Genomic DNA, 14,594 nt, shown 5'->3' on the forward strand with positions numbered 1-14,594 from the left:
ATGTCCCTCTTTGTCTTTTTAAACTGCTGTTGCTTTAAAGTTTGTTTGGTCTGATATAAGAATAGCTATTCCTGCTCACTTTTGGTATCCATTTGCATGAAGTATCTTTTTCCACCCCTTTACCTTAAGTTTATGTGAGTCCTTATGTGTCAGGTGAGTCTCTTGAAGACAGCAGATACTCAGTTGGTCAATTCTTATTCATTCTGCTATTCGGTATTTTTAAGTGGAGCATTTAGGCCATTTACATTCAATGTTAGTATTGAGATGTGAGGTACTATTCTTCTATTCGTTGTGCTATTTGTTGCCCAAATACCTTGTAGTTTTTAAAAAATTGTGTTATTATTTTAGAGGTCCTGTTAGATTTATGCTTTAAGGAGATTCCATTTTGGTGTATTTCAAAAATTTGTTTCAAGATTGAGCTCTTTTTAGTAGTTCTTGCAGTGCTGGCTTGGTAGTGGCAAATTCTCTCAGCATTGGTTTGAAAAAAAGAACTGTATTTTTCCTTCATTTATGAAACTTAGTTTTGCTGGATACAAAATTCTTGGCTAATTGTTTAAGGACCCCAATCCCTTCTGGCTTATAGGGTTTCTGCTGAGAAATCTGCTGTTAATCTGATAGGGTTTCCTTTCCTTTTTTTGTGATGAGTTTCTCAGGTGTTCTTTGAGTTTCTTGTATTTGGATGTCTAGATCTCTAGCAAGGTCAAGGAAGTTTTCCTCAATTATTCCCTCAAATATATTTTCCAAACTTTTATATTTCTCTTCTTCCTCAGGAACACCAATTATTCTTAGATTTGGTCATTTAACATAATCCCAAACTTCTTGGAGGCATTGTCCATTTGTTAAAATTCTTTGTCTTTGTTGAATTGGGTTAATTTGAAAGCCTTGTCTTTGAGCTCTGAAGTTCTTTCTTCCACTCGTTCAATTCTATTGCTGAGACTTTCCAGTGTATTTTGCATTTCTCTGTGTCCTTCATTTCTAGAAGTTGTGATTGTTTTTATTTATGCTCTTTCTCTGGAGACTTTTCTATTCATATCCTGTATAATTTTATTTTAACAACCTTCTGAATTCTTTTTCTGGCAATTCAGAGATTTTGTCTTGGTTTGGATCCATTGCGGTTGAGCTAGTGTTATCTTTTGGGGATGGTAAATAACTTTGTTTTGTCATATTACCAGAATTATTTTTCTGGTTCCTTCTCATTTGGGTAAACTATGTCAGAGGGAAGATCTGGGAGTCAAGCGCTGCTGTTCAGATTCTCCTGTTCCTTGGGGTTGTCCCCCTTTCCCTAGGGATGTGTTTTCCTGAGAACCCTGCTGCAGTGATTGTTATTTCTCTTCTGGATCTAGCCACCCAGCGGAGCTACCGGGCTCCAGGCTAGTACTGGGGAGTGTCTGCAAGGAGTCCTGTAATGTGATCTGTCTTCAGGTCTCTCCTCCATGGATATCAACACCTGCTCCGATGGAAGTAGCAGGGGAGTGAAGTGGACTCCATGAGGGTCCTTAGTTGTATTTTTAAGTGCACTGGCTTTGTGTTGGCCTCCAGCCAGGAGGTGGCACTTTCAAGAGTGCATCAGCTGCAATAGTATAGGGAGAATACAAGCTTGCCCTAGTGTCAGGCGGTGGGCGGGGCCATAGAGTTCCCAAGAGATTATGTCCTTTGTCTTGGTCTTTCTCTACCTGCCCTGTTAGCCTATCAGGTAGGGGCAGGGTTAGGCGTGTCTGAGCTCAGACTCTCCTTAGGTGGGGCTTGCTGCAGATGCTGTGGGGGGTGTGGTTCCCAGGGGGATTATGGCTCACTCTGCTGCATCACACAGGTCATCAGGGAAGTGAGGGAAAGCTGGCAGCCACAGGCTGGTCTCACTCCCACCATGCACCCCCAACAGCACTGAGTTTACTTCCAGGCAGCCAGTGAACAGGGCTGAGAACTTGCCCCAGGCTACAGGCCTCCCAGCTGAGAAAGCAAGCCAACTCACAGTTCCTTGGCTGTCCCAGAGAGTCTGCAGCAGCAATCCACCTCCTTCAAAGGGTCTATGGATTCTTCTGGCTTTCCTAGCATGTTCCTGTGGTAGTTCTTGGAGCAAAAGTTCACAATGTGAGTCTCCACGTGCTGCTCTGTCTGTCCAAGTGGGAGCTGCAAGTTAGTCCTGCCTCCTTTCCATCATTTTTCTGCTCTAAAGCTGCTCTTGGAACTCTGACTTGCTATGTGAATAAACATGAGCTAGTCTGCTGGATGATGAGAGACACATGTCCCAGTCTGGCTCCACTGCTCCAACTGACAGCCATCCAACTCCCAGAAGCAGAGATGCCTAATTTACTGTAGTTTACCACTGATGCAAATGGGTGAGCCCAGCCAAGAGCAGCAGCAGAACCATCCTGCTGAGCCCAGAACAGTTCATGGATCCTCAGAATCATAAGTTGAATACATGATTATTGTTTTAAACCATTAAATTTTGGTATTGTTTATTACACATTCAAAATTAAATGATGCAGTTAGCTTCATTATGTTTTAGTGTCAAGGTTACATTGTATATAAGGATTTGTGAAGGTTTTCTTATTTTTCTAAGTCTTGGAATTATGAACTCTTTGATGATTTGAAAGAACCTTCCTATCCATCATCTAGGCTTGAAACGTTTGGGGGATAGGCAGGGGTTTTTTATTTCCTGTTATTTTCTCACTACCTCTCTTGGTTGTTAGTGTATTAATAGTAAAATAAGAATATAAGTCACATTTCTAAATGTGATTTCAAAAACTGACACAAGCTAACATCCAGCCTTATGCTTAATAGTGAAACATGAGAGGTAATGCAAAGTAAGAAGACCACTATCCCCACCATTGCTGAACATCTCTTTTTTAGAAGTCCTAGTCAACATAACTGGGAAAGAAAACAAATTAGAAATCTGAGAAGTGAGGAGACAAAATAAGGAGACAAGGCTGGATCTAGTGGCTCATGCCTCTAATCCCAGCACTTTGGGAGGCATTTGAGGCTAAGAGTTTGTCAGCCTGAGCAACACAGCAAGACCCTGTCTCTATGAAAAAACAAAATGAAATAAATTTTGTGGGGCATGGTGATGCACAGCATGCCTGCAGGCCCAGCTACTTGGGAAGATGAGCTAGGAAAAGTGCTTGAGTCCAGGAGTTCAAGGCTGCAGTGAGCTATGATCGTGCCACTAACCTCTAGCCTGAGTGACAGAGTGACACCCTGTCTCTTAAACAACAAAGGAGACAAAATTATTATTTGTAAAAGATATATGTGTATAAATATGTACATAACTATAGACACTTTTTTTAAGCCTAGAAGATTCAGGAATTAAAAATGATCAGAAATGATTAATTTGTAACTGCCAAGCTTACTATTTTCATTCCTAACTTTTTATACATCAACAAGTTGCTAGGAAAATGGGGAGAAACATGCCATTTATAATGCATTAAGTAAAAGGAGAGAGATGCCCATTATTGGATGGAAATAAATATATGCCAAGTAAATATATTCTTGGGTTAGAAATAAAACACCAGGCGGGTAAGCAGAAATGAAACCGACACGGGCTGGGACTCTCAACCGCCTTTGCTTGCCTCTGGGCTGTGCTGAATGAGGTCAGAGAAAGCATCGGTGGAAGGAATGCCTGGGGACATAGCACTTGAGACCACTGTCTCTCCAGACGGTATAAAAGGGCAAGGAAATTCCTCCACCAAACAAAAAAAACCTGCAGTCTTTTGAAAGGGAATTGGTTGCCAACAAAACACACAAATGAAAAAGACAGATGTCGCTGTAGCAAAAGCCTCAGTGCCCTGCCAATATCCCCCGGTCCTTACCCCTGTCCTACAAACATGCTCTACTTCCAGCTGCCACCGGCTATATTCCTTTGCCTGGAGGTCCCTCTGGTGGCAGGAGCCTGGCATGTGTAGCAGGTCAGAGGTGCTGCAGAAGGAAGGAATGCTGGTGTCCACCCCAGCACCCTTGCCCCTCAGACAGGATGACCCTGAGGCCCGGCACATTCTAAGCAGGCTCCTGAGTTCCCAGCAGGACTGTGCTCCAGTTGCCCATGGTGGATTCTCCTGGGACAATGTGCCCTTTCCTGGCTGCCCTCCTTTCCCTGTCTCATTTCCCTACTCTCCTACCAGAGGTGGCGGTCATCTCACAAATAAACTCTCTGCATTATAACATATTCCAAAATTACCTAAAATTTTAGAATACAGTAAAGGAGATGTTTCAAATAAGTCAGTAATTCATCTCTCTGCCCCAAGCCTGCTACTTTCCCCATATTTCCCATCCAGTGACTGGCATCTCCATTTACTCAGAATGCAAGCCAGATGCAAGGAGGCTGCCAGGATGTCCCCTACCCCAAACCATTCTGGAAGATGCTCCAGGCCCCACCTTCCCCCACCTGGATGACTGTGCACCCTCCACATCTACTCTTACCTGCCTTATGCTGCCATTCTGGTCTCTCCTCTGCGTAAAACTCTTCACTGGTTTTCTCTGAGTAAAACTCTTTACTGGTTTTCTCTCCTCTCAGAACAGGGCCTGACTCCTTCCAAGGTCTGCAAAGCCCAGCATAATCTGGCCCCTGCCTGCCTTTCCAGCTCCGTCTCTGCCTTGGGGACTCTCACTGTCCCCTCTCTGGCCATCCTGGTCTCCTTTCAGTCCCCTGTGCTTTTCCACGCTCCTTCCCTTACCAGGCCTCCCTGCCTGGAACACTTCCCCTCCTCCAAAGAGAACTCACTCTTCAGGTCTCACCTGGAGACCTGACCCCAGGGACAATGTCCGTCCCTGCTCTTTCCACTCTCATGAACTATGTATCCTCCTGGTACATGGCACAATCACAACTGTAATTTTACATTTACTCATTGCTTATTTGATTCATGTCTCTCATGCCAACATCCCAATTGAGCCTCCTGCTTCTACAGATGTGAGTTCAAATCCTGACTCTACCTTGATCCACGCTGGTGACCCTGGGCGAGTCACTTTACCTCTTGGTGTCTCTACCAAAACAGGAAAGCAATGGCTACTCCACAGGGTGTTATAAGGATTCAGTGAAATACCGGAGGGAGAGCTCAGCCCAGACAAGAGCTCAGAGAATGAGTTGCCAGCACCCCTGTTTTACAGACATGAAAACTGAGGCTCAGAGTTTAGGTGGTCAGCCTGAGGTCACACAGCTGGCAACTCCATTTGCTTACCAGCTAGTTCTGCTCTCTATTCTCCCTGGAGGCCTTTAGAGGAGGCCACAGTCACATGGTCAGCGGGATAGGAAGCTCTGGCCTGGACTCCAGACTTTTAGGGTTGGAGGGAGAAGATGGATGGAGATGCTTGTTCTCGTTTTATCAAGGGGGAAGCAGAGGTTCAGAGTGGTTAAGTTGCTAGTAAATGCAGTTGGTTAGTAGAATTGGAAGGCAACCAGCTTCCCAGTTTATGGATGGGCAACTGAGCCCAGGAAAGACCTCTGCAAGAGTCTCTAGTTCCAGAGCTGGGCCTGGTTTCAGACCTTCAAAGTGTGTCCTTGGCTCCAGGACCACAAAGCCTCAGGGGATGGCCCAGAAAGAGAGGGAGGCTCACCTGCTTCTGTTCCTCTCCCAGGCTGTCCCACATGGAGGCCACGATTTTGGACACGTCACCGAAAGTGGCACTAGGGTTCTGACCCTTGATGGCGGCCTGAGTGTCTCTGAAGAAGAGTGCGTAGGCCGACACAGGCTTCTGTGGCTCATTGGGGTCCTTCTTTTTCTTCTTCTTTGGGTTCTTGGTCTTTTTTCCCGGGTCGGCTGAAGGTCTCTTTTCTCCCGATATCTGCCCAAGTGAGAAGAGTCAGATAACCAAAGGGCCTCCTGCCAAAGGCAATCAACACAGACTCCGGCCAAGCTGCACTTTTCCAGCCCTGCTCATGCACAGATAACCACTCGCGAGGTGGAAAGGGCAATGGCCAGACAGACACACACACCCTCGGTGGGTGTTTAACTCATTAAAGAGAACCAGCATGATTGTAAAGTTGATTCAGAGAAATGCAGGAGGAGAAGACGACTGCATAGTCACTGAAAGAATGGAAAGAATGCTGGAATTAGATTACTAAATTACACGTAAAAGTGGTTAGTGCCAATAGAACACTAAAACTATCACCTTTAGGACTTTTAATCTTTTCTACTGGACAGAAATTGGCATCTCTACTAGGCAAAGTTAATTTGCCTTATAGTCAGACAAAAATCACTTATATCTCTTATTACATTTTTCCCCCCAAGGTAACCTCTTCTTTTACAGAGTTATAAAATCCCCTAATCAATAATGAATAATGAATCAAAGCAAAGGTCCACTTTCCTAGAGAATCAGATAATTCTTGAGTGAGCCTGTTAGCCAGTGCCTTGGTATGACATTGAAAGAATGTGCAGTTATTTGTGGGCCTATTTCCAAGTTTGGAGTGTGTGTGCATGTGTGTAGATATATGTGTGTATATATACATGTGTATATGTGTGTGTGTGTGTGTGTATCTGCTCTCCTACTTGTGATCACAAATAATCCCCAAAAAGGATCCTGCATTACAAAAGGCTGGTCTCCACCACTATGTTTCAGCTGTGCAGCTTTGAGCAGGTGGCTTAGTCTCTGGACCCCTGTAAAGTGGGGAGGGGATGAAGCTAAAGCGACTGTTACTGGGTCAGCCGTGGAGCCAGTGGCTTCACCCTGGACAGACCGCAGGACCACGATCCTGTGAATACTGACTTCGGGCTTCCAGAGCAGGGGAGGGGGTGGTTGGGATGCCCACCACAGACCTCAGTGGGACTCTGTTGGGTCACTCAACCCATGCAGGTACAGGGGACTTTGGTCAAAAGCCCTGGACCCTGCAGTGAAGACTCTGGCTCTAGGAGCCAAGAAGATGGAGGTGACACATTGAACTGATGATAAAGCCATGGGCCAGTAGGCATGATCAGGCATCCATCTCTGAAGAACATGGTTCTGTTCCTGAGGCTTATCTCTGTAGCCACCCCCTTCTCCAAGCCCCAGTTACATTAGCACCGTGGTGTGGTGCTAGCAAGATCAGGGATGAAGAAGCATGCTGTCATTGATAAAGTCCTGAACAGTCACAGCAGGGCAGGGGGTTGAAGGCACATGCACTGGACTACACCTGTAGCCTCCTGGGTTTGAACCCTGGTTCCCCAACTTACTAGCTGTATGATAACAGATACATAGGGCCGGGCACGGTGGCTCAAGCCTGTAATCTCAGCACTTTGGGAGGCTGAGATGGGCGGATCACGAGGTCAGGAGATCGAGACCATCCTGGCTAACCTGGTGAAACCCCATCTCTACTAAAAAATACAAAAAACTAGCCGGGCAAGGTGGCGGGCGCCTGTAGTCCTAGCTACTCGGGAGGCTGAGGCAGAAGAATGGCGTAAACCTGGGAGGCGGAGCTTGCAGTGAGCTGAGATCCGGCCACTGCACTCCAGCCTGGGCGACAGAGCAAGACTCCGTCTCAAAAAAAAAAAGAAAATAGATACATTATTTCCCCATCTGCCAAACAGAGATAATAACAGTCCCTGCCCCAGAGGACTTTTATGAGGATTACATGGACATATACTTGTTACGTGTTTAGAGCAGTGTCTGGCCTATAGGGAGTGTTTGTTAAACAAAAACCATTCCTGCAAGAACTATAATAGAGGTCGAGTCATCCTTAGGATGAAGCTGGGCCAGGATCCAGAGGTAAACTCCCTCTTCCCCCGAAGTCCAGGGTTACTGCCCCAGGTCTCTGGGAGGCCACCATGTGGAAGGAACACTGGATCGACAGAGGTAGGAGGCATGAAGGGAGGTAAGTCTTGATTCCACCACTAGCTCGCTGGGAGGCCCCAGGCAAACACTTCTGTCTTTGGCCTTTCTGGGCCTCTGTTTTTCTCCCTGGTAAGACAAGATGTTCTCTCACTGGGAGGTGGATTTGGAGTCAATGCAAAGAAGGGCCAGAGCCTGGACAGGTGGCAGGTTCTCATCCCTACTATGTCTACCATGTTCTTGAAGAGGACAAACCACTCGACTCCAGGAATGTTGGGGGGACCTATGTTCCCACCGGGGGGGGGTCATTTTTGCACCCCACCCTCAAGGTCAGTGAATACTCTAGGCCCAGAGGTGCTGCCTTCTGGACCACACAGTTTTGTCAGAATATTTTCTCCTAAAAGGGCCAAATGGCTGCAAATGTGACCCCAATGGCCTTGCTGAAGCCATCCACACCTCTGAAATCGCCTACTGGCCTTCAGGAGTCAGGCTTTGCCAACTTTCACAGGATTTTCTCACTCCATTCCCTCGACATTTGTTGGAATTTTCTCTGCTTTACACACAAGGCTGTGGAAGCCCCGAGGGGACACAGCTTGTCAAGGACACTCAGCACATGGAGCAGCCAAAGCCCTACGTCCCAAGGCCCATAGGTGCCATCCCCCTGACCAGGTGCTCCACCTGCCAATGTGCCTTTTCCTTGGCTTCCAGCATGGCCTGGGTATCTTAACAGAAAACCATTGAGCTCTGTGGCGGATATCTCAACCACCACCAGGAAGGCCTGCTCAGTCCCAAGACATCGGGCTTTTCTAGTCTTGACTAGAGGGAGGCGATGCCCATTTCCCCACAGGACCCCTTCCCTGCCAACAGGAGAGCAGCTTCAGGCTCTGTTCCTCCACTGCACATACCTTGAAATGCGCTTCCGACTCCTCTTCCTGCGTGGAGCTGGAGGGAGAGGGGGTTGCTGACTTGCTCCCCGGGGGTGATGGGGAGCTGTGGGCGATGCTGCTCCGGATGCCCATCTGCGAGATGAGCTGGGACTGGCTGAGGGCACTCATGTGGCTGGCCAGCATTGCTGGGCGACCCAGCAGGGGCCCGGGCCGGCCTGAGTCATAGGCAGCCACCTCCGAGTGGACCATCTCCTGGATCTAAGAGAGGAGGACAGGGGGTTTGAGTTAGGAAGGATCTGTCCTGCCACTCCATCACATCTGTGCTAGCAGACTGGGAGGAGGGAATGCAGAGGAGAAGTGATGGGTGCGGCTCCTGCTCTGATCCCTGACAGGCGAATCTCAAGATGGAGCCCCAACGCACTCGTGGGAAAACGGCAGCTCCGTGGCTGTGTGCCATTCTACTGACACTTACCTCGGACAGATGCTTCGCATTTCAGCCCCTGCCAGAGAGCTCAGTCCCGTTATGTTGGATCATTTGATGAGACTGAGTCTTCCCTCCTGGAATGTGATATGTCTCGGCATGAACTAAGCAGTCAGCATGACAGCAAAGCACACGGATGCTGGACACTAACTACATTTTGAATCCTGGTCCTGCCATCTACCAGCTGGGTGACTTTGGCCAAGTTACTTAACCTCTTTGTGCCTCAGTTTCTTCATCTGTAAAATGTGGATACGAGCAAACCTACACTCTAGAGTTCTTAAAGATCAAATGTACCTGGCATACCATGAGCCCTATACTGTATAAGCATGTGTTAAATACACTGAATAAATTTCTTGATAAAGTTGAGCACTTTCCTTCCTACAGGTCAGCAATTTTATTGTTAACTCCATTCCCCATTATATTTTCTAACTGGTTACTTCTGGAATATAAGCAAACTACTGGTTTTTACATATAAGCATTTCTCACACTAAACACACATTTAGAATAAGACTTTGGACCTAAATATGTGTCCACGCCCTGTTCAGTGAAGCATACCTATTTGCATACTCGTACGAGTTTTCTTTCCTCTGCATCTGTGGCTATTTCCCCTTTCTAATTTCTAACATCAAGTATCTGTTTTTCTCTCACTTTTTCTTCATTAGGAAAACAAATGGCCTTTCAGTTTTATGTGGGTTTTGTTTCTTTTCTCCTCAAAAGAATCAAATCTCAAGTTTATCACTTCTGCCTCTCTGTTTTCTAATTCTTTAATATTTTATCTTTATCCCTTCCTCCGCATTTTAAAGATTTATAGTTGTTGCTTCCCCCTCAATTTTGAGTCATATTTTATTTTTTAATTGACAAATGACAAATTATATATATTTATATGTATGATATGTTTTGATGCATATATACACTGTGAAATCATTAATATATTCATCACCTCATATAGCATTGCTCAGATGAGAACATTTAAAATCTACTTTCTTTGTTCCAAGAGTTGTTCAAGAAGAGCTCTGGAATACCATTTGACCCAGCAATCCCATTACTGGGTATGTACCCACAGGAATATAAATCATTCTATTATAAAGATACATGCACGTGTATGTTCACTGCAGCATTATTCACAATAGCAAAGACACGGAATCAGCCCAGATACCCATCAATGATAGACTAGATAAAGAAAATGTGGTACATATACACCATGGAGTACTATACAGTCATAAAAAGGAATGAGATCATGTCCTTTGCAGGGACATGGATAGAGCTGGAAGCCATCAACCTCAGCAAACTAACGCAGGAACAGAAAACCAAACACCTCATGTTCTCACTTATGAGTGGAAGCTGACCAATGTGAACACTTAGACACAGGGAGGGAAACCACACACTGGAGCCTGTTGTCAGGGGCAAGAGGAGGGAGAGCATCAAGAAAAATGCTAATGCATGCTGGGTTTAATACCTAAGTGATAGGTTGATAGGTACAGCAAACTACCATGGCACACATTTACCTATGTAACAAACCTGCACACCCTGCACATATACCCTGGAACTTAGAGAATCTAACTAAAAGAGTTCTGGAAATTCTAAGTGGCTAATTTTCTTTTGGCTACAATTTCTAGTAACAAAAATGATGAAAGAATGGGGTCTGTACTATTCACAAGTTTGAGACTTTGTTAAGGTTTTCTTTGGGACCCAAATATGATTAAATTGTGTACATATTCCATAGTCCTTATAAAGAATAGGGCATGTTTGCAGATGAATACAGCAGTATAATATTTATCCATTCCATCAGCGATTATTCTTTAGATTCCTCACCTTTTTGGCTCTTTAATCTGACACAGGCTTGTCCAGATTGCCTGCAATTTTTTCTGCTTTCATAAAAAATTTCCCTTTAATGCATAAAGTGTTTTGGGAATTTGATGTTGGTTTTGTTTTGTTTTTGAGACGGAGTATTGCTTTGTCGCCCAGGCTGGAGTGCAGTGGGCTCACTGCAACCTTTGCCTCCTGGGTTCAAGTGATTCTCCTGCCTCAGCCTCCCAGGTAAGCTGGGACTATAGGTGGAGCCCCCATGCCTAATTTTTATATTTTTAGTAGAGACAGGGTTTTGCCATATTAGCCAGGCTGGTCTCAAACTCCTGACCTCAAGTGATCTGCCCACCTTGGCCTCCCAAAGTGCTGGGATTACAGGCATGAGCCACCACGCCCAGCCCTGATGTTCGTTTTTATTGCAAAAAGAAGACAATTATATTTTCATTATGGGGATTAAACTAGTATCTTTTTGGTCTCATATTTTGCCTCGAATTCCGTGGAGTCTGGTATTAATAATGCTGTCCTTGCCTGTATATGTGTTTGAATGTGTCTGGCATGTCTTTTTTTATTACATATCTCTTAGTTTTTATTTTTTAGGGTTACTTTTGTCAAATGGTGTTTTTGTTATGATCAGCTTTAGAAAATGAACTTTTCCCTTATGCCCTAGAACAGAATAAACAACATATAAATTACATTTTCCTTAGAGAATGGAAGAGCTTAAACAGAAAACCATCTGAGGCCCAGTGCTTTTTGTTTTCACAATATCCTTCATGGCTAATAGGTCTATTTTAGTTTCCATTTTCTCTTGAGTCAGTTTTGGTAAATTTTATATATATATGCATACATACACACATTTATTCATTTTATCCAGATACTAACACATACTAGCATATAACTGGATAATATGTTTTTAAATACACTCTATGGTTTTCATCCATTCCCATTCACAATTGTAATATTGTGAATACATGTTGCTTTTTAAAATTTTCCTTTTCAAAAGTTTATATATTTATTTCTTATTTGAGACGTAGTCTTGCTCTGTTGCCCACACTGGAGTGCAGTGACACTATCTCGGCTCACCACAACCTCCACCTCCTGGGTTCAAGCGATTTTCCTGCCTCAGCCTCCTAAGTAGCTGGGATTGCAGGCCCATGTCACCACACCTGGCTACTTTTTGTATTTTTAGTAGAGAAGGGGTTTTGCCATGTTGGCCAAGCTGGTCTCAAACTCTTGACCTCAAGTGATCCGATCTCAGCCTCCCAAAGGGCTGGAATTACAGGCATGAGTCACTGCACCCAGCCAAAACTTTATATATTTCAACTGTCTAGCCAAAGAACCAGTTCTTAAATTTTTAAAAAAATTGACAACTTTCATAATTCATTAAATTCTGCTTTCTTCTCTATTAATGTTGACTTGAGGTATCATGACTTGAGGTATCATGTTCGTTGCTCTACATAGGCTTTCCAAATTAAGCTATTTTTCACAGTTTCTTTTTCAGTAATAGAAACATCTAGGGCAGCGAATTGAGACAAGCAATTTTGGCCACTGCAGTGAGGCATTTCTCTGAGACATTTTGAGTTCTGGACAGCTGGAGCGGGTGGGAAGCTAACAGGCCATCTGCTGGGTGTGGCAGGGATGTTCCCACCAAACAAAGAATTGTTCATCCCAAGTCAATAGTGCTGAGGTATGAGAAACCCTGCTCTGCTACTATAGATTTTTCTCCTGAGGAGGAATTTTAGCTACATGTAAATATTTTTAAAATAGTCTTGCTATTAATTTATATTTCTTACCCCACTAAAATTATTTGGAAGGAGTGATTTTATTTAATGTATCCTTCATTATGATCAGAGACCTATGCAATCCTAGAATTTTTCTTTTGCGAAATGTAGTGAGGTTTTTGGTTTATAGCTGTAGGATATGCTCAATTTGTCTTTTCCTTTTTTAAAAACGTTTAGGTTCAGGCTATATGTGAAGGTTTGTGTATATAGAACACATTGCATGCTCACAGGGCGTTGCGTTGTACAGCACTATTTTGTCACCAAGTTATGATCCTTTTTGTAAAACTGTTCATGGTATATGGAATAATACTGTATATTGTACAAATTTCTCCATATGGTCTATTTCAAAAACAGTTTTGACTACTTAGGGGTGTAAAATCTCAAAAGAATTGCGCTTATTTTTCACTTAGCTTAAGGTCTCAAGGTTCATCCATAGTGCGTAGGCTAAATTGGAACTTTCCTTCCCTATTTAAGGCTGAGCACATACACCCTTTGCTGGTGTATAGACTACCTTTTTGCTTATCATTCATCTGCTCGGTAGGCACTTGGTTGGCATTATGAATAATGCCGTAGGTAACATGGCGTGCCCGTATCTCGTGGGACTCTGCTTTCAATTCATCGTTTGAGTAGACACCCAGATTCCAATGCTTAATCATATTAGATTAACTCTGTTTTTAATTTTAGGAAACCCCTACTGTTTCCCATAGTAGCTATACCACTTTCAATTCCCCTCAGCAACACAAGGCGTTCCTGGTTGCAGTTGTCTACACATCCATGCCCACTTGTCTTCTCTCTCTCCCGCTCTTTTCAATAGAGGTCATCCTCAATAGGTGTGATCAGGGTTAGAGTGAAACTCATTCTTGTCCATAAAAATGGCAACAAATTTGTCTCGTAGGGTATATAATTCGGATCCCACCCTGGCTAAAAAAGGCTGGATTGCAAACATTAATGTTTTGTGGCGCTCCATAAGCTATTAACCCGTTTTGCCATTCTTTAGAATATTTTTTCACCATTCCTGTTCTGCCTACATATGTGTCCCATCTTCAGATTTGCCCTTTGAATCTTTCATAATCTTACGGATTCCTCATTAATCATGACTTATGAATTTCTGGCTACAGCTTTCATCTTATATATTTATATGAGCAATTATGTATGTTACCTTTAGAAAAGTTATGCATTTACAACAAAAGATGATACGTTATGGCATTTAATTCCAAAAAAACTGGAAATGAATGTAAACATTCACTAAACTGGGGAGAGATTGGAAAATCTGCAGAGTATTCACATAATGGAATCTGTAAGAGGGTTCACCTGACCAACCTGCGACGCTACTCTGCCAGTGTAGATGGAACTCAAAGACGAATAACCAGTGAAGCAGAAGTTTCAGAAGGACACGTATATTATAAGCCTTTATGAACACGTTTAAAATATACAAACATCACTGTCAGGTGTTCAAGGATATATGAAAATGTAGTAAAAGCATAAAAACACCACTATTAGAATATGTTATTTCTTCTAAGAACAGAGAGGTACAAAGGACCTAATTGTACCTGCAATATTCTATTACTCAAAAGCAGATCAAAGGCGCAGGCAACAATATGGGCTCTTCCAAGCAGAGTATTAAATTAAATGTGATGTGTTCCGGAATCTGAATGAGGGGAAATGGCTGGTACCCACCGTGACTTAATGGCCATATTAGGGACCTGAAATCGCTGAAATAGGGTCAGCGCCTCATCCCCTCACCTCCAACCTGGGCTCCAGACTCCACATCCAATGCTCTGAGTGGACATCTTCCCTCGGATGCCCTGCAAGCATTATCAAACTTCACACGCTGCAATGGAGTGTTTCTCCTGAAACCTGTTCCTCCTCCAGTTTACAAAATAGTAAAATGGCACTGCATTCTTGCCGTCA

General features: G+C 43.9%; 1 protein-coding gene across 2 annotated transcripts in view; it reads right to left on the bottom strand.

The window, feature by feature from the left end:
• TOX2 (TOX high mobility group box family member 2) overlaps positions 1-14,594 on the bottom strand; it is a 160,061-nt gene that overhangs the window by 9,391 nt on the left and 136,076 nt on the right. For both annotated transcript variants that reach the window (XM_017878035.1, XM_017878036.1), the window contains exons 4-5: positions 8,637-8,876; positions 5,545-5,772 (exon numbers count right to left, since the gene is read on the bottom strand). In XM_017878035.1, the coding sequence (XP_017733524.1) occupies positions 5,545-5,772; positions 8,637-8,876 (468 nt within the window). The remainder of the gene's footprint in view (positions 1-5,544; positions 5,773-8,636; positions 8,877-14,594) is intronic.

Source organism: Rhinopithecus bieti, unplaced genomic scaffold (genome assembly GCF_001698545.2).
Source record: "Rhinopithecus bieti isolate Rb0 unplaced genomic scaffold, ASM169854v2 scaffold_10347, whole genome shotgun sequence".
NCBI lineage: Eukaryota > Metazoa > Chordata > Mammalia > Primates > Cercopithecidae > Rhinopithecus > Rhinopithecus bieti.